Source organism: Podarcis erhardii (assembly GCF_964252035.2).
Source record: "Podarcis erhardii genome assembly, chromosome: 3".
Classification (NCBI taxonomy): Eukaryota; Metazoa; Chordata; class Lepidosauria; order Squamata; family Lacertidae; genus Podarcis; species Podarcis erhardii.
The window spans coordinates 85832498-85852595 of NC_138507.1; the positions used below are offsets into that span (position 1 = coordinate 85832498).

The window sequence follows — 20098 nt, forward strand, 5'->3', positions numbered from 1 at the left end:
AGCGGGGCTGTCTCCCTTAGAAACGACTCTGCTGCCAGTCAGATCTGCCAGTCCACAAAGCACAAGCAGAGTCTTGAACTGAGAAAGCTTTTGAGTTGTTTATATAGCAAATTGTAATCGTGCTACACATTGCTATAAATGTAGTATATTTTGTAATAAATTCATACTTTACTAAAATTAAGAGACATATTTTCCGAACTTTTCTCACTCTTGGATCTGATTAGCATAATAGTTGAGTGTCCATGAAAGGAGCCACATAGACTACACTCCTGCAGGAAACTCTAGCACCTAGTGCTGGCTGGGCGCACCAAGGCCACATTAAGGTGAGGGGGGTGGGTTGGGGGCCTGGTTCATTTCCCAAAACAGTCCCTCGCCCGGCTTCCTCCCTTAACATGCACGAAATAAGGTACCAGAAAATAAACATAGAGACATTATAAAGACAAACACATACATTACTACATAAACTGTCATGGATTACAAAAAGTACGCTGAATATGTGCAGTTTTCATAAGTATGAAACTGTACATGCGCCTTAGTGCATTCTCTTGTACTTTATAAAGGTAGCCCAAATGCTTTTCCTTTTTGTGCTTTGCTGAGAGTTGTGACAGCAGGCGATATACCGTGCTGCAGCTGCCCTCACAGTGCAAGTCTCCACGTGTCTACTCAGATGTAAACCTTATTGGCTTCGCTTCAGTGTGAATCGCGCCCCCCTCCTTAAGTCGTTCTGTACTCGGCGTGGGAGACCTTTCGAGCCCTCCGGATGTTGCTGAACTACAACTCCCAGCACTCCAGGGCCACTGACCTGCTTCTAGTTCAACAACACCTGGCAGGCCAAAGGTTCCCGAAATCTGTTTTGCTTGGATTGCAGCCCCTGAAATATTGCCTGTTTCTAAGTACAGTAACACCCTCCCCCCCAACAACATTGCTAAACCTGAGAACAGCAGCAGCGGAAGCTATCTCCTTAAAAGCAAATAAACTCAGACGAGAAAGAAAGTAAATGAATACACAGCAAACGAATTATTATTTAAATAGGCCGGCAGTTGGCAAGACCTCCTTCAAACGCCCCCCCCCCTACATTTGAAGCCTGTTTGTGATACAGCTCACGAACAAACTAACGTAATAACAGCGGCTGCAGCGGCTGTCTCTGGCATCGATTGATCTCGTCTGTTACAGCAGTGAGCGGGGGATGTTTCCCGTTAAAGTGGCCATCTTTGTGAGGGGCAGATGAAGCCGCTCGTAGTTATTTATTTATTTTTTTAAAGGAAAGGGGGGGAAAAAAGAAAAGAGCTAGGGCAGGCGGAGCCGATCTGTTCCTTCCGAACCGAGCGATTGCTTCTGCCTGCAGCTCGCGCGGGCCGCGGAAGATGGCGGAGTGCGTTGGCGGGGACAGCAGGGTTTCTCGCCCCTCAGGGGGGCCGGGTCAAACTTGGTGCCTCAAGCGAGTGGGGATGAGCGAAGAGTGGCTGCTGCTGGAGGACGGCAGCGAGGTGAGAGAGAGCGCGGCGAGAGCTGCCCCCCCCTTCCTCGAGCGCCGGGGCTTTGAGGGGCGGCGGCGAAGTGAGGGACTGTGTTGGGAAGGGAAAGGGAAAGAGAAAGGAAAGCTGCGCCTCCTGTTGCCCGCATTTGGAACTGCGCCCTCCTTTGCCTCGGAGGGGAGCGCGCGAATTGCCCTCCTCAGCTGAGGGGGCCGGGTCGGGGCTGTGGAATCAATAAAGCAGCTGGGAGGCGCATATTAACTTTCTCATTTGCCTCTTGTACCGTATCCCTCTCAGGCCACTAACTGAAGCTTCTTCTTGGCCTTTCTCCACCCCATGGTTCCCCATAGCCTCAGTCTGAGCAGAATTGTTGTTGTTGTTTAGTCGTGTCCGACTCTTCGTGACCCCCTGGACCAGAGCACGCCAGGCACTCCTGTCTTCCACTGCCTCCCGCAGTTTGGTCAAACTCACGCTGGTAGCTTTGAGAACACTGTCCAGGCACCTCGTCCTCTGTCGTCCCCTTCTCCTTGTGCCCTCCATCTTCCCCAACATCAGGGTCTTCTTTTCCAGGGAGTCTTCTCTTCTCATGAGGTGGCCAAAGTATTGGAGCCTCAGCTTCACGATCTGTCCTTCCAGTGAGCACTCAGGCCTGATTTTCTTCAGAATGGAGAGGTTTGATCTTCTTGCAGTCCAGGGGACTCTCAAGAGTCTCCCCCAGCACCATAATTCAAAAGCATCAATTCTTCGGCGATCAGCCTTCTTTATGGTCCAGAGCAGAATTAGGTCAGCCCTAAAAGGCCAAAATTTAGAGCTGGGGCTGAATGGGTCATCTTCTGTTTTCAAAGTGCTTGTCCCACCTTTCAGTTTAAACTTTTAGGGTAACATTCAGTAAAACAATAAAGCCAATTAATACAATAAAAAAGCAGTGAACTGCTGAAATAAAACAGCAAATCAACAGTCAGCCTAGTGGGCCAAAACGTGGTTTGTTGCCCTACCCTGTAATTTCCATCCAGTATTGTTATTATTTATTACATTTTTATACCGTCCTTCATCCAGGGTGGTTTACAATATAAAAACACAGAAGTGCATAACAGTAACAAACACACACACACCCAGTTTAAAAGGTCATACAGTACATTGTTTAACTGGCCAAAGGCTTGGGGGAAGAGTGTTTTTGCCTGACACCTAAAAATATGCAATGAAGGTGCCAGGCGAGCCGCCCTAGCGGGGGCATTCCACAAACAGAGAGCCACCACAGAAAAGACCCATTCTTGTGTTACCACCCTCATATGATTGTGGGGTCCAGGTCAGTTCATATGTGTGCCCAAACATTGCTTCATTTCCTTCTAGAATCTAGATTAAAGTGATGTAAGCATTTACAGGATCAGCTGTAACAGGACCACCTTAAGCATCTTCACTCTGAGCTATATGGTACTTGCTGTTCAGAATGTGCTTAAGATTGTAGCCACAGAGGTGTCCATGCTGGCACATCTTCATCATAAAAGATTTGACCTTCAGTTGTACTTCTATAAGGCAGTTTAAAAGAAAGTTTCACCTGCCTAACTTAACACTTGCCCATCTGTTGAAATCTAGTGAACATCTTTGCTGGTTATGACAAAGTAGTTAGCATAATCTAAAGCCAGCCTGCAAGCTTTTGGCACCAAGCGAAATGCAGTTCACTGTTCATAAATGAACAGCAGCCTGCATCAGCAGCAAAATAAGCCTTCTGATTTTGTTATCAGTATGGAATTGCAAAAGCAAAGGTGTTCTCAAGCCCATGGATACATTTTGACTTTGAGTCTCAGGCTCCATAGGCCTGATTAAAATGTTGACCATAATTCTGGGAACAAATGCTGTGGAAGGTTTCAAGCTTTTATTAAAATTTATATCCTCCTTAGTGGCTCACAGTGCATAAAAATAAACAACAAGAACCAGTGCAAGGTACTATAATGAAAGATATGACAGATCTTCAAAGGATTGTTGTTCATGTGCAGTTATTTTGGTCGAAAAGTGTGATAACCTTACAAGTGACAGGATGGAGAAAATCTGTGATTTGTCAGCTGTGTCTATTACTTGGAAGCTCTGTATTTATGAACACGATAATCTCTGAAGCCATATGGTGAGATTGAACTGTCACAAGAGCCAGAAGGCAGGACAGAGTCTCCAAGAATCCCTGATCATATAGAAGCTGTGCAGCTTGAAAATATATTGACAAGCCTTCCCTCTTTTTAAGTCCCTGGAGGTGCTTTGAAAGCCATGCATCAACTGCAGAGCTTTGGGGTGAAGGAGAAATGAAGCATTTAATGTAACCTGAAAGGGGTTTATCTACAATACTGTATATATTGACATCATAGTTCAGATTGTTAAGTATTATGTTAGTGTAATTTGAAGTTTAATCTTCATAGAAAAAAATGAATAAATGTTCAATTGCTTAATACAGGCCTAAAGCTGAATTAAATGGGATTTTGAAGAATTTATAATTGCAGTGGCATTCTTAGCTGTTATTGGCTACTCAGACTTGTTTGTTAGGCTACTTTGGATTTGCCTGCTAGAGTAAATAGCTCTTTTTACAAATAAACAAATACTCATTTGTGGAAAACTAATGAACAACAACAACAACAATAGTTCACAGGTTTTAAAAATGTGTTGACTGGGATAACATGTTTAGGTCTAATTAACGAAGAGGTTAATGTTGTAGAGTAAACTTACTTGCCAGGCTTAGCTAGCTTAGCTCTCACCTTAAGGGGAAGGCAATCAAGCCTATTGTTGTACCTCAGTCTGCTAGAGAAGCTCAGTGTGTGAAGACATTTTGAACTGCTTGCTGCAGCTTAGACCGCATGGCTTTTACAAGCCATTATTGTGTTACTATACCACCTGTGCAACTTTTTCTGAATGCTGTATGGAAAAGTACATGAATCTGAGCTTTGAAGAGTTTGTAAGTAAACCATTTTTAACTTCCCAAATGTGTGGCCATTTGCAATGTTAGAGGAAGAGGAGAACTTTGGGAAGAACTTAGAAGGGCATATTTTAAAGGTCTAACAGCATATATTTCCATGCTTTACTTTGCTGCATATTTTGTGATTTTAAATTTATGCTGGGGTTCTCTCACTAAGGAGTACTCGCCCCAAACTTGCGTTTTGGCATCCAGGAAATCTTATTTTTATATGCCTGTATTTCATTGCAACCAACATTGGCATATAAAACAATCTTGGCACTGCAAGTAAAATAATGGAATACTTGTATGGTGGCTTAATGTATTCCCTTGAATTACTGTAAGAAACTAATGAAACACCCACTTCACAGCATTGAAATCTAGAATAGATATGTTGGAGATATTGGTAAAGGAGATTATTAATTGCTTGCTTGTTTGTTTGTTTAGGTAAGTATAGGTCGAGGAACTGGTGCTACTTACCAACTGATGTCAAAATCCTGTCCTTTGATGATCTCCCGGAACCACTGTGTTTTCCAGCAAAATACTGATGGGCAGTGGACCGTGATTGATAACAAGGTACGGAAAGTTACTCAAAATGAATTGACTTGAAAGATGCTGAATGTGGAATCCAGTTTGAAAATGTGATCAGGAAAGCTGGAGTGCCAGGCGAACTACATGAAAAGCTAATTTTGTATGCAGTTTGTAGAACAGTTTATGGCTGTGATAATGTATACCTGATTCTGTAGACTTTCTTTGTGAGAATTACCTCAGTAATACAGTGGACCCTCCGGATACGAATTTAATTCGTTCCGGGGGTCCGTGTGCACCCCGAAAAAACGTAACTAGCGATTCTGCTTCTGCGCATGCGCAAGGCATGCAGAGCGCTTCTGTGCATGCACACATGGCGAAACCCGGAAGTATACACCTCTGGGTTTGCTGCATTCATAACCTGAAAGTTATGTAACCAGAGTGGTACATAACTAGAGGGTCCACTGTATAGGATTATTTTCTTTCATATAGTACTTGGAATTTATCATCTAGACTACAGAATTGATGAAGTAGCTATAATGAGTGGTATCCTAAGATTATGTGAGTGCAAGGTTTCTCTGTCCAATTTTGTGCAGTTTCTTCCTTCCACTGTCACCCCTTCCCACCAGTGAAACCAGCCACATTGTTGTTCAGGAAGGCCGACAGACTTATGGAAAGTTTTTTGGGGGGAGCTGCCATGGTAGTGGGGGCTGGTTGCCTGGGAAGCCTGTGGCGCACAAAATAGTAGTACTTGTAATAATAATAATATTTATAATAAAAATAATAAAAAATAGAAATCCTACAGCAGCACACATAGGATTTTAAAACAATATATAAAATATACAGTATATACATGAGAAAGATGTAGTACTTATAACCTTAACCAGTAAAACAAGTAAAAAATAAGCCACAAGCTCTGGCGTTAATATTCTTCAAAAAACCTGAACAAACTGCTAAAGTGAGATGGAAGTTCTGAATTCCGTAGCTGGGATGCCATCACCAATAAGGTCCTGCAGTTACTGTATACTGAATTTCAGATGATTGTGGCACTTAATACTTAAAAGTACTACAGAAGTGTTAAAACATGCATTATCTACTTGTAATCCTTATAGCGGGAAAAGCCAGTGTTCTCTTTCTTGCAGATGGGGGTGGGTGGTAATGCTGAGAGAGAGTTTGAAAACGTGGCTTGCATTAGCTCACCTATTGAGTTTATGGCAGCCTTTTCTTTCAAGGAGCATTTGAGAGATACCACTTTTCATCCACATAGCAGCCCCGTGGGGTTGGTTAGGGGCGGCTGTGAGTGGCCATGTATTTGAACCCAGTAATCCCTGGTTCCAAACCCAGCACTCTTGCCCATTTTACCACACTGTGTCTCACATTTTGCTTTGGATGCTGTTTTGTCTTGTTGTATGTGCTGTCCTTTTAAAGATAACGCAAATATCTTTTCGATTATTCCCCCCCACACTTTTTTTGGAAGAGTTTTGTGTAAAGCAGGGGTGGTGAATCTGTGGTCCTCCAGATGTTGCTGGTCTACACCTCTAATCATTCCTGACTATGGGCAGTGCTTGCTGGGGCTGATGAGAGTTGGAGTCAACATCTGGAGGGGCACAGGTTCGTGACCCCAGCTTAAAGTGTGGAGATCCCAAAGATTTTGGTTAGTTCAGCTGATGAAGGGAGACTTGCCACACTTCCAACATATAAATCATGTCTTGAGTGTCATGTGTACCAGGGGCTGTTGTTTTTAAATCTTGATTTATCTTCTCAGGGAGTTGTAATAAATTTCTTTGGGCTACAGTCCCACTTACCTGGGAGTAAGTCTAGGACTAACTTCTGATTAGATCTGCATAGGATTGCACTGCTAGTTTTCTGGACAAATCACTTAATCAGCATGGATACATAAAATACAAAATCTGTTCTTGGCTCAGATGTTTCCTGTTGGAGTGGGAAATACTGCTTGTGTCTCATGCTAATTCTACTCTAGTGCTGGATCGCTTTTTTTGTTTGTTTGCAGTATTATTTGAGGAGTGCCAGGTTTTCCTTGCTGGCTTGTTTTTCTGGTCTGTTTGTTTTATTATTTGATGTGCAGAAAAACAAGCACCTTTCCTAGCTCTCTCTTATTATTTTTTATCTTTCCCAGAGTCTAAACGGTGTCTGGCTGAATTGTGAACGCATTGATCCATCACGGCCCTATCTCTTACACGAAGGCGACTATATCCAATTAGGAGTTCCTTTTAAAAACAGAGAAACAGCTGAGTATGAATATACACTAATAAGGGAAGATTGGAAGAAAGTCAGTCCATTTCTGGCGCTGAAAAATGACCAGCTGACAGAGAAAACGAAAGACACGAGGGCTAAGCGTAAAATTAGCTTGGAGGAATCTGAGGCATCTGGAGCGGAAGGGCCTTCCAATTCCAGAACTAAAAGAGACAGGGTGTCTTCAGAAAATGACTCTTTGGGGAAATGTGAGGGAGGCAGGACAGAACTGTCCAGACAAACAACAGAAAACATGGAAACAGTGTTGGTTTCTCCAAGGCCCAGTAAAAAGGAGAAGAAGAAAAATCACTGTAGCACCATTCCGCCTGAGCATGGTTTAGCTCTTCTTTCTAAGGACCATAAAGCCCCAAATTTGGCACAGTCTTGGAATGGTTTGGAACAGATAATGAAAACTCTAGCAGATATGACAAAGCTAAAAGCCAAGATGCAGGAGAAACAGACAGCTGTCCTGAATGTGAGGCAAATGAACAAGTGTGCTCCTGTAGAGATCCAGGTTTTGGAGCAGGAATTGCAGGAACTGAGGGAGCAGTTATGCACTGAGCAGGAGCAGCAACAGCAGCAAGTGGAGCAGTTGCAGAAGACCGTCTGTGAAGAACTGGAGGTAGGTGCAGCTGTGATACTTCACCCACCCACTCTCATGTACCATTTGAAAACTTGCAAGTGTTGAGGTTGTGCCTAAGCAAGAATGATTGGATGGGGGAAAGGTTAGCATTTTTAGCATTGCCATAGTCTCCCAAACCACCACACCTTCATTTTCAGCACTGAGGTTTCTTAGTCCTCCATTTAGTGTGCCCAATGAGCTATTTTCAACAGTGTTGCCAACTTGTTTGAAACTATAGTTTAACTGCTTAAAAATCCCAGCTGGTTTAGTTATTAGCACAGGGTAGATTAATTATGACATTTCTCCTACACTGAAATATCTGACGACAAGGAAAAAGCATGTGCAACATCATGTACACAGTGTATTGCGGTAACTTATTTCAGTGCTCATACATTGATTAGGCTGCCCAGTCATGTACCATACCTTATTTCTTACAAAAATTATCACATGTATAAAAATACTATGCATGAAGGAGTCAACACTTGGTCCTGTTTCACCGTAGAGTTGGTATTTTTTAAAATAAGCGCAGCATTTTAAAATTCACTGCAGTTGTTTTATGATGAGATTGGCAAAGAGAGAATTGTTTGCTCCCTGTCCTAATTTCCTCAAATTTCTTGTGTTGCAAAAAGCCCATTGATTAGTGAGACACATGAGTTGCATTTCTGCAGATGGTGCATCTTTTGGTGAGACTAGGCAAGATAGCAAGATCAGCAACAATGAACATGTTGCTCTCAGGATACTTGATGGGTTTTTAACATGGCTGCATCTACTGGCTTGTGAGCCACAGCTTACTGTATTTGAATGATGGACACCAGAAGATCAGTACAGAAGTGCAAGATCTCTCTCTCCTAGAGCTATGGGTTCAATAAAAAGATGTGAAGTGAATGGATTGTTGTTGTCTGATGGGCACAGTAGTTAGCAGAATATTGCTTCACTTCCTTACTAGTTGCACAGTCACTTCAGTAGAGATTACAATACTGTTCTTTGCTTTGACCCTAAAATACTTCTAGTTCTTCCATCAGCAACTCTGCTTGAAATTCCTGCTGATGAAGTAGTAGCGCTAAGGAAAGTGTCTAGCAGTAAATGAACAATGGAAATACACTGTGTTTAATTATCTTTGTCCCTGTTTGATTCCTCATGGCCCCTGCTAGAGAAGGGATAAGAATAGGATGGGTGGCAAAACAGAACTTCCCCTTCTGTCTGTGAAAGAAAGCCAACGAGTTTTATCACAGCAGGGTATAACACAGCTTCATTTGGTACAGTGGTATCTCAGGTTACATACGCTTCAGGTTACAGACTCCGCTAACCCAGAAATAGTGCTTCAGGTTAAGAACTTTGCTTCAGGATGAGAACAGAAATCATGCTCCGGTGGCACGGCAGCAGCAGGAGGTTCCATTAGCTAAAGTGGTGCTTCAGGTTAAGAACAGTTTCAGGTTAAGAACGGACCTCTGGAACGAATTAAGTACTTAACCCGAGGTACCACTGTAGTTTGTAACCACAGCGTAGGCTGTGCACACATTACCCCTTCTCTGGCTCCAGTGCGCTCCCACTGCTGGTCTTTGAACCTGAGTAGACATGAAGTTAGCCACAATCCATAGGTATCCTGGAGTCTTGTTTGCTGTTCTTCTAAGCAGCCTCCATTGATTAAAAAATGAAAGCCATGGTGAAGCTGAGGTCTGTAGCCCTTAGGCAGCTCTCAGCGACAGCTTCAGTGAATTGGAGTTCAGTGTGGGTAAGCAAATTAGGTAATGGGCATCAGATAACGACATCCCCACTCCTTCTCTGGCATGAACAACAACCTAAAAAAGCAACCTGAAACACTGCCGGAAAAAAACCCTCAATGTATTTCAAGGCACCAATGTGCATATAGCCTGAGTGTGCAATTAAATTGCTAGATCATGGTTAATGCCCTAGCTATTATAACCATGGTGTTATCCCAGCTCTTTATTTCATAGTTCAATAAACACATTCTCCATATCTGTAATACTTAATTTCCTCTTAATATATTGTAATTCTAACTCACTATGATCATATTATAATTTTGTGATTTTTGAAAAATAAAGCAGTAAGCTTCATCAATACCAGTTGTTCACTAATTTGTCTTTAAAAACCTGTTTTACTTTGATTACCTATTTTCATGTTTTTACACATATGATTCCAGCTCTTTATAGGTTTATAGTTCTATATGAACATATAACAAATTGTTTAGTTATCAAAGGAAGCTGTCTTTTAAATAATTTAATAAACATATGATGGGATCTCTAAGCGTGCTAAATTGAAAAAATATTTTTAATTACCTCCAGGACCATTCTCCAGTATTTTACTCACCTCTGCACATTCCCGCTAAGTGTGAAAGAAATCTCTTTTCTGTTTTTGACAAAGCCAACTATTCCTTAGATTTGTGTATTTTTTATCTCTAAAAAAAAATACATTTTAGTGTATTTAGTGTATATAAAAAATACATTTTAGTGTATTTTTTATCTCTGTTGGAAGCCGCCCAGAGTGGCTGGGGAAACCCAGCCAGATGGGCGGGGTACAAATAATAAATTATTATTATTATTATTATTATTATTATTATTATTATTATTATTATTATTATTTGTGAGCTAAGAGAAACCTACAACTAATAAGGGTTGTCTGCTAAAACACAGTGATTCATGGCTGCTTCACACGTTACTTCAGTGAACAAGCATGTTATTGCTTGTGGCAGATGCTCACAAATGATTATGAATGGATAAGAAATGTGGCTTGCAATCTATTGTTTTTATTTACATCAAAATGTTTAATAGCTTTGTTCTATCACATTGTATCATCCGTATTGTATTGCGCTTGTGATGGTAAAACATCACCATTGATAGTGTATGCATGATGGTAGCTTAGGGGCAGTAGGTTTGCTTTGTGTCCTGTCTGTTCCTCGTAGCACCATTGGTGGAACAATCAAGGGGAGAACCATTACATTGACTTCCTGCCACACCCCCAGAACTTTGTCAGAGGTGCAGGAACAAGCTTGTTCTTGAAGAGGTAGAATTGAACTGGGCAGCTTCTTGGGTTGTGACTGTCACATACATTCTGCCATGCTGCCTCAGTCCTTTCGGCAATCCTTTCAGATATGGGGACTGCATTCATTCATTCGTTTGTTCTTTCATTCCCCACCTTTTTGCCTGACAGGGACTCAAGGCGGCTTACAGATAAAGTAAGAATAGCAAATACAGGGGAGTTCCAGAGTCTGGAAGCAGCCACTGAGAAGACCTCTCTGTGTCCCCAAGTCTGCCTATGAGGGTGGCAGGTTTGAGAGAAGTTTCTGTAGCTATTAAGGGCAGTGAAGACAGCTAAGCACACAGTACTAGTTGTGTGAGTGTGTGTTAGCAGCACACACCCCTAACTGTGGCCCAATGTTACACAATTTTTGCTAATTGGAAAGCTCCAATGAGTTTAGTAGAGCTCACATTTATCATAGTAACCTGCACTTTAAATATTCAGAAACACTTTCTAAAAATGTTTAAACTCACCTTGTTAATGTCCATAAAGACTACATGTTACAGCCAGCAAGCAGGACTTTTAAAACTGCTCTTCCAACAATGTAGAGCAGCTCTAACATCCACTCCCTGCAACACTTATTGTAGGTGACTGCTTCTTCCACCAAGGAGAAAGCCATCAATGATTCACATTCTTGTGATAGCACATATTCTAGCAAGGAGGGAGCAAAGAAGACACTGCTCCGGCTATTTTCCTTCCCTGTTAGAAACATTGGGAGCTACTTTATGCTGATTTAGACCAATGGTCTATCTGTCTCAGTTTTGTCTACACTGGCTGGCAGAGGCTCACTAGGTTTTCATATTAGGTTCTCTCCAAGCCCTACCTGGAGATGCCAAGGATTGAACCTGGGGTCTTCTGCACTTAAAGTAGATGCTTTACCACTAAGCCAGGGCCCTTCTCCCTTGCCTATACAACCACAGCAGAGAGAACAAACAAGTGAAGATACTCTAGGCATTACATGATTAGATAGTGCAGGGGTCTGCAAGCCACGGCTCTGGAGCCGCATGTGGCTCTTTTACACCTTTGCCGCGGCTCCGGGGCAGATACTAGCGAGGGGAGGAGGCGCATTGTGCACCCCAACACTCCCCACTGTGGCGGGCGCTGTACTGGCTGTGACGTCACATGGGGGCGGTGCGTGCGTTAGTCACGCACCGTCCCGACGTCACCTTCCCGCCCGCCCGCCCGCCTGCTACATTGTAAGGGGCATGTACGCTGGTCACTGTTTTGAAGGGGAGTGAAGAACACACACACAAAAAAAGGTAACTTGTTAATTTAATGTTTATTTCTATGAGGAGGAGTAATTCTGAGGGGTCAAACAAAGAAATAATAAAAAAGTGACAAAAAAGTTATTTTTATAATGACGAGTTTTGCGGCTCCCAGTTTTTTTTTTCTTTGGAAACGGGTCCAAGTGGCTCTTTTTGTCTTAAAGGTTGCAGACCCCTGAGATAGTGTATTGTATAGGGGTATGTGTCTCTGATTAGGAATACTGTAAAAATAAAAATAATTGAAGATTTCCTTTTCAGGTTTCAGTTTTGTGTAGGCAGCAGCCATTTTATTTTTATTTTATAACTGCATGGAAGAAAACTTGTTTGACTCCTTTTAGCATATTTTTCCACTAGCTTTTTCTCTGTTATCCTTCATGTTGTTGTTCTTAGTTCTATATGTCTTTCCTTTACTTGACTGACAGGCTCTTATTTATTGTTAAGGGAGCAAAAGAGGAAGAAGGAGAAGGGAGACTGAAGGAACAACTGACCCAGGTTCTAGTGCAGGTAACGTAGCACAGTGTTAGGTTATTTCCAATGTTTGTATCGCTTGAGGATGTTCAAATGTTACCCCCACTGGCGAATTGCCAGGATGCTTAGTTCTGCCTCTTGCAGTGAGACATGCTTGATTGGCTGCAAGTAGCAAAAATAGTGGATGATTAGGAAGAACAGAAAAGACAGTATCAAAACCAGTATCAAAACCACAAGCAATCTGTAATTATGGCTTGTTGAATTTGATTTTTTTCTTGGCTTGGTCCCATCATTTTGTAAGTTATTACTGTTCATCCCACTTCTGCAGCACATTCTCTTCCCTCTTGGCACACCTTCACAAAATGTTACCTGGGCCAGAGGGTCTTTTTCTATCATGAGGATCATTTAGGAAATGTGTGGTAAGCTCTTTGCTAGGAGTAGAAACCTATTGCTATCCAGATGTTGTTAGACTTCTCCACCAATCCCAACCAGCATGGTCAGTGGTCAAGGATTGGAGTTGTAATTCAGCAACATGTGGAGGCCCACAGGTTCCCAAACTGGATGTTCGCTACTTTTGTGACCAAAGGCAGACTTATTTCCAGGTGCTACAATCATGGGAATTACCGCTGGCCTATAAATGTTCATTCAGTTCCTCATGTTATAGTTATATGTATGAGTACATTCTTAGGGCCAATTCAAGGTGTTGGTATCAGTGAACAAAACGTTGAAGAGCTTAGGACCCGATACTTGAAGGCACACCTGCCCCAGAACCATCCAACCTGAGTTGTAAGGTTTGTGCACAAGACTCTGCTTGTGGTGTCCTCACTAAGAATAGGCTAGGGAGCCACTCCGTATAGAAGGGCCTCTCAGATGTGGCACCCTGTCTATGAAACCTGTAGTAGAAAGCCGGTTGTCTCCCATTTTATGGTCATTCAGGTGACAGCTTCCTATTTTTGCAAGTATTCAAAGCAGTGTCGGCGTGGCCTTATCTGGTTAACTGGGTGTGATACACTGCTGTTAATTGTATTTTATGATTAATTTTATTTTAACTTTGTTTTGTATAGTTCATCTGGTTACCTTTGTACAGTTAGCAGCAACCTTACATACCTTTTGCCTATTCATTTTTCTAATCTAAATAAGTTTTATTTATGTGTATGTTTTACGGATTATGTTTATTTAGAGGAAATGAGTTGTATTCATGCAGTGGGTTGACATATTTTCAGGATGCGAAGTAGAATCTGGCATGCCTAATTGGTATGTTAATGAGAATTTCTGTTTGGTATCTTATTTCTCAGCATCGTGCTTTGATGGAAGAACTGAGCCGTAGCAAGAAGGATTTTGAAGAGATCATTAAAGCCAAGGACAGGGAACTGAAAGAGACTAAGGTATGAACAGAAGAAAAATACACAACAGTCGAATTTAGGCCTTGCTCCAAAGCCGCCCACTTTGCAGCTTAAGGGAGTTGCTCTCTGCTTTTCCATAGGTTCACACTGTGGTGAAGTGGAGGGTTTTAGCTGTATATAACTTTAGGGGCGTTTTCTTTTGTGCAGATTTTTAAGTTTAATAAAGTTTTCACCTTTCGGGAAGTATGTCTCATGTGCCCAATACATTCTCATTCTTCTACCATTGTTTACCTGATGTTTTTGGGTTTGTTTTCTTCTGGGCTACAGGAAGAGAAGGAGAAGGCACGAGCACAAAAGGAAGAGGCCTTGAGCCACATGAATGATGTACTGGAGAATGAGCTGCAGTGTACTATTTGCTCTGAACACTTCATTGAGGTAAGATTTGAAAGATAAAAACTTTAAGAAGCAGTAGTAAGTATACATATATTTTAATCCCCTTTTATTGACACCAAATCAGTTTGAAAGTTGCTGAACCCGATTTTTATTCCTGGGATTTCTGTGGGTTGGATCCAATGATTCTGTGAGCAGAAGTCTGCTCATGAAACTTCCTGCTCATGGAAGGGATATGTGTGTAATTTACACAATTTCCTTTAAAAGAATTAAATAAACATTTGATTTAATGAATAATCATTATACATGCTATATAAACTCCAAAAGATAATACAGATATTAGAATATAATTTAATGCAACACATTCTATTATATAAATACATCCTATGCCCTTTTAAAATGTGTTCTTTTGTGGGGGGCTATTGGGTTGTTGTTTTTATTAGGTATGTTGTGGTTTTATATCTTGATTTTATTCTGTAAACCGCCCTGAGACTCCTGGGTATAGGGCAGTATATATATTCAATAATAATACAGTAATAATAATAGTAGTAATAAAGTAATAATAATAATAAACCTTTTCAATAATCCTACAATATCTTACTAAAATACCATTGGTATCACAATTATTACATTTTATAATACCTTTAAAATATGTTAAATATCAATCTACTTTTTAAAAATAAGTATACAGATTATTTCCAAAAATCTCAATTTCAAATAATTGCTTCCAAAAATGTACATGTCTAAGTTCATTTCCTTTATAGCGACAAATAAATAATACGTTATTCCTAGTTTTTATACACACACACAATATTACTGGTTTCCATTTATTCATTTCCTCTTTTATCCTTTTATGTGGATGTTTAATAGAATCATAGTTGGAAGGGACCCTGCGAATCATCTAGTCCAGCCCTGTGCGATGCAGGAATATGCGGCTGTCCCATACAGGGATCGAACCTGTAACCTTGGTGTTATCAGCATCATGTTCTAACCAGCCAAGCTATCCAGTTCTGACAGTTCATTTTCTTACATTGTTTTTAGTATTTTGAATTTTATTTTCCATTCTGAGCTGCCTTGAAGCTTCTGTAAATAAAGCAGGATAGAAATCCTAATCTAATGTATTATATATAATATGAACTTTTCAGGCTGTCACTCTCAACTGTGCACACAGCTTCTGCTCCTATTGCATCAATGAATGGATGAAGCGTAAGCTGGAGTGTCCAATATGTAGAGGGACGATATTATCCAAGACACGATCGCTAGTTCTGGACAATTGTATTGATAGGATGGTGGAAAACCTGGATGATGAGACGAAGCATCGCCACCTTTCCCTCATCCAAGAGCGAAAAGGTGAGAGGTGGGTCCTCCATTCCTAAGGCATTTGAACATTCCTTGGCACCTGCGTAGTGTAGTGTTTAATTAGAAATATATTGATAGCAAACTACAGTTAGGTTTCTGTGCCTTGCTTTATTTCTGTTCATGAATAAAGCTTTTTCAGTTTCAGATGCTGTTTGGGAGACAGCATTTCAAAGCTAACAGCAAGGTTGTTGTACATCCACCCACCCACACCTAAAGATACAAAAACTTAGAAAAATTTAGATATTGCAATTTGGGTTAATCTTCTAATTCAGCCACCTTCTTCATTTCATGCTAGCATTACTTACATTATTTATTATATTTACATTCGATTTTCCGTCATGCAGCTGCTGAGAAGACACTGACTAGAATCTAGCTTTGCTCCTTTAAATTCCTGGGAGTTCACCTTAGTGAAGACCTCACTTGGAAAAACAATATAACTCAGGTGGTTAGGAAGGCCCAACAGAGACTCCATTCCTCAGGGTCTTGCGAAAGAACAATGTTAAACAACAATTTATGACCTCCTTCTACCAGTCCACAATAGAAAGTGTCTTCTCATATTGTATCACAGTGTGGTACATTGGCTTGACAGCCACGGACAGAAAGTCTTTACAGAGGGTGGTGAACACAGCACATGATATCATGGGCTGTCCCCTGAGCCTGCTAGATGACATTGAAAGGGATTGTTGCCTTAGGAGAGTGAGAAAAATTCTCAGGGACGATTCACATCCCGGCCAGCACCTCTTTAATCTTCTACCCTCAGGCAGGAGAAATATAAGTATAATCGGTCGTACCAACAGGCTAAAAAACAGTTTGTATCTGTGGGCTGTTAGGCTGCTGACCGGAAAATAATATAGTGCAGCAGACTTTCGGGGTTGGTGTGTTGTGCGACAAGCACACAGAGTGCAATGGGACTGAGTTGGGGGGAGGGAGGCTCAGTTAATTTTATTGTATACAGGTTGTACATGGACAATAAAGGTATTATTATTATTATTATTATTATTATTATTATTATTATTATATAACTTCAGACTATGCTCTAGGACAGGGGATCCCAAATGGGGTCCATGGACTACCTGGAAGCTTCATTCAGGTGGTCTGCAGTGGGTCTGTGGATTTGTGGTTGAAGATGGGAGAGAGTACATTCGTTATATGAAATATTCGTATTGATTTTTAATTGTATTTTTATTTATTTTTATTTATTTGTTTATTATCTTGCATTGGGTTGTATTACAATTTGACTTCTATGGAATTCAAATTGTAATACAATTAAATAAAATGCAATATGTAAGAAATGAAAGAAGCAATAAAAACGCAATTAATATCATGTAGCCTCTAGCACAGCACATTATAATTGCTACAACAGGCAGAAAAGACCATTTCAGGTGGTTGGGGGTTGGAATTTGGGGACCACCTCCCTAGGACCAACTGATTAACTGTTATGTTGCAAGTGAGGATGGCATGTCTGCTACAAGCACTCAAGCAGTCTAGAGTTCAGCTTAGAGTCCCAGTGATGGCCAAACTTTGCCCTTCAGTTGTTTTGGGACTATAATTCCCATCATCCCTGACAACTGGTCCTGTTAGCTAGGGATGATGGGAGTTGTAGTCCCAAAACAGCTGGAGGGCCAAGTTTGGCCATCAGTGGCTTAGACCAGCATTTCCCAACCTTGGGCCTCCAGCTGTTTTTGGACTACAACTCCCATAATCCTCAGCTAGCAAGACCAGTGGTCAGGGATGATGGGAATTGTAGTTCGAAAACAGCCGGAGGCCCAAGGTTGGGAAACACAGGCTTAGACAGAGACACCTTGCATTGCTCCACCTCTGTATTGATTTTATGTTGAGACATTGTGTCTCCTTTGTTTCTCTTTCTTCCTCTTCTCTAACCCTCTCTGTGCTTTTAAGCATTGTGTTTGAGACAGTTGTGTACTTCCTTGAGAGAAGAGTGGGCATTGGTCCAAGGGAAGAGACAGTATTCAGTATGAAAGACCAGAGCTGGGCAGAATATAAAAGTTTTACCCTTGAGTACTGAAAGCAAAGCCCACTCCCCCTTAGTCCTCATTACCCTTTGCCTATACTGTACCTTTAAATGTATTTTTCCTGCACCATTGAAAAACAAATATACTCCCTAACTTAAATCCTTTGGTTGGGTATTCCTGCACTTGCCTCAAATCACTTTTGCTTTTCTTTTTTTATCTGTGTATTTTAATTGCAGGGAAGCAGGTTGTTGCGGAGAACCCAGTGTCAGAAAGTGAGAGCAGTACTCTCAGCACGTCCTCAGACAGCGAGAGCAGTAGCATTACCTCAACATTAGACAGCGAGAGCAGTAGCCTTACATCTGTGCAGTCCATCATGTCATTAAGCAGCTTTGAAAGTGATGACTATGAGGGAGACTCTGACAGCCACCATGTTATCTGAAATACCTGCACCGTACCCTTGCAGTTGTTTGGAGCCTGCTCTGGATGCTTTCTGGGAGAAAGGATTGGACACTTGGAACAATGAAGAGACTGGAATTTGAATTGTGGATTAAAAGGGCTTGGCAGGGTCCTGTTCTTTTCTTAAGTGAATGTGTGATGTCCTCATCTCTGAAGAGTACGATTGAAAACTGTTAGGCTCAAACCCATTTTTAATACTAGGTGACTAAACCCATGTTTCTGTTCTTGCTATGAAAATTCTTGGAGTTGACAATGTACCACCAAACTTAAATTTAACTGCTTCCCTCCTAATAGGTTGGAGAGTGCCAGCTCATCAGCTAAATAACTGCTTATGTGTAACCTGATGTAGTACATATTTGCTTTTTGTGTCAGAAAGCTGTTTACACACGACTCATGGGTTCATAAAGAGAATAAGGATATTTACAGCTGCATAAGTCTGGAGAAATTGTCAAGGTTAAATTTACCATGCCCTAAGCCCCAAAGAGTTTGATACCTAGCTTCCCAGAAAAGCATCTTAATCACTTTCTCTCAAGCTCTGTTGCCAAAATTGAGCAGACACAGTCAAAACTGTAGCAGCGCTTTTGCATTTCTCTCTGTGTGTGTATGTGTGTGTGTAGAGTGTGGTAGGAGGGCTTTGTCTGAGTGAAGAAGTTGCATTTCTGAATGAGCAGAAGGTGGCACTACATATTTATCAGTATTCACAGTATGTTGCTGGTACAGCACTATAAGTTTGCAGCAATTCAGGTTCCATTTCAGGGGCTTTGGCTTCAAATTAGCAGGCAAATTGGATTGGCCGCTGTTTCTGTTTTTTGTTTCCTTGATATGTCTTGGGGTGGTTATTTATTTCTTTGTTTAAAAGTTACAATTTATATAAAAGAACAAAAAACCTGTCATTTCTGCTCAAGTTGCTTTCATAAGCCAATATCCTTTCTTTGTGTTTCTGAATGTGTGGTACTCCCCAGCTCTGTGTGTCTAGCCAATTGAGTCTGGCTACCTTATTTTTATTGATTCTAGCTTTAATGCTAATGAAGATCACACTTTTATAACTGGATAAAGACACTTAACATTCCCCGTTGCAAGGAGTTCTGAGCCACCACAGTAGTTTACTATTGTCAATAAATTATTGCAAGTTCATAAATTCCATATTTTTTTTGTTAATGCTACTTTGCCCTGAAGATGTTGGTAGTGTAGTTTCAAACAGATGAAATAAGATGCAGGGGCACATAGTCCATAAAGCTATGTTAACTTTTGTTATAAATTATATAATAAGAATGTGTGGTCCCCCTCCTCAATTCTAATAAAGTGGCAGTGTTTTCTTACCAAGAAATGCATGATCTGAAAGCACTTCCTCCCTCAAAACCACCTTGGCGCATGAGCACCAATTTGGGAATCGGCTGGAACAAGGTTATTGGAATGGGTTAAATGAGGCAAACTGCATTGCTATATCAACCTTGTTACACATGATGGTGCACCTAGTTCTCATTGATTTCTGTTATTTGGCAATTTTGGAAACACACTCGTTTCAGAAGAGGGAAGCTACCTTTCTGGATGTTCTGCTCCGCTATCCCAGCTGCCGTCCCCTGCCATGACATTGCATCTGCATAGTCATGTGTCAACTTCGAAGTGTCTGTTTCACAGGGTGTTCACTGTGTATGAATGTGCTTACTGGAGACATGCAGCAGTGTATATAGAATTGATATTTTTGAGGGAAACTGTAGTGGATGAAGCAACTCTTAAGAAGACCATGCATTCGATCAAAGGAATCTCCCAGTTGACATGGGGATTATGCGTTTTAAGTGAAACACCATTGAAAATGCCTGCAAACACTCCCTTCTGCCCCTGCCCCGTCCTCCCCCTTTTTTTGGTGATGTTTTCAGGTCACTTTTGGGTTGGGGATGATGTGAACATGCACATTGGGCATGTCTAAAATGGTTGCTGCCTGTAGTAATTTGTTGGTAGAAAAAGCTCCTGGTCATATTTTTTAAAATACCACTCTCC

The 20098-nt window shown here is 41.2% G+C and overlaps 1 protein-coding gene across 2 annotated transcripts; it reads left to right on the plus strand.

Annotated features, from left to right (window-relative positions):
* Nucleotides 1-1180: 1180 nt before the first annotated feature.
* On the plus strand, nt 1181-18993 carry RNF8 (ring finger protein 8). 2 transcript variants are annotated; one of them, XM_081854184.1, is made up of 8 exons: nt 1181-1487; nt 4855-4983; nt 7073-7810; nt 12553-12615; nt 13875-13964; nt 14250-14357; nt 15458-15669; nt 17881-18057. In XM_081854184.1, exons 1-8 carry the CDS (start codon nt 1365-1367, stop codon nt 17918-17920), a joined length of 1503 nt encoding a protein of 500 aa, XP_081710310.1. In that variant the 5' UTR covers nt 1181-1364; the 3' UTR covers nt 17921-18057. The 2 variants fall into 2 exon arrangements, with proteins under 2 accessions (XP_081710310.1, XP_081710309.1); XM_081854183.1 differs by having other exon boundaries at nt 1182-1487; nt 15458-15662; nt 17881-18993.
* The last annotated feature ends 1105 nt before the right edge of the window (nt 18994-20098 follow it).

Coding starts and splice junctions, on each gene's coding strand:
- RNF8 (XM_081854183.1), top strand. CDS start 1,365: ATGGCGGAGTGCGTTGGCGGGGACAGCAGGGTTTCTCGCCCCTCAGGG. Junction 1,488..4,854: donor TGCTGGAGGACGGCAGCGAG/GTGAGAGAGAGC, acceptor TTGTTTGTTTAG/GTAAGTATAGGTCGAGGAAC. Junction 7,811..12,552: donor CCGTCTGTGAAGAACTGGAG/GTAGGTGCAGCT, acceptor TTTATTGTTAAG/GGAGCAAAAGAGGAAGAAGG.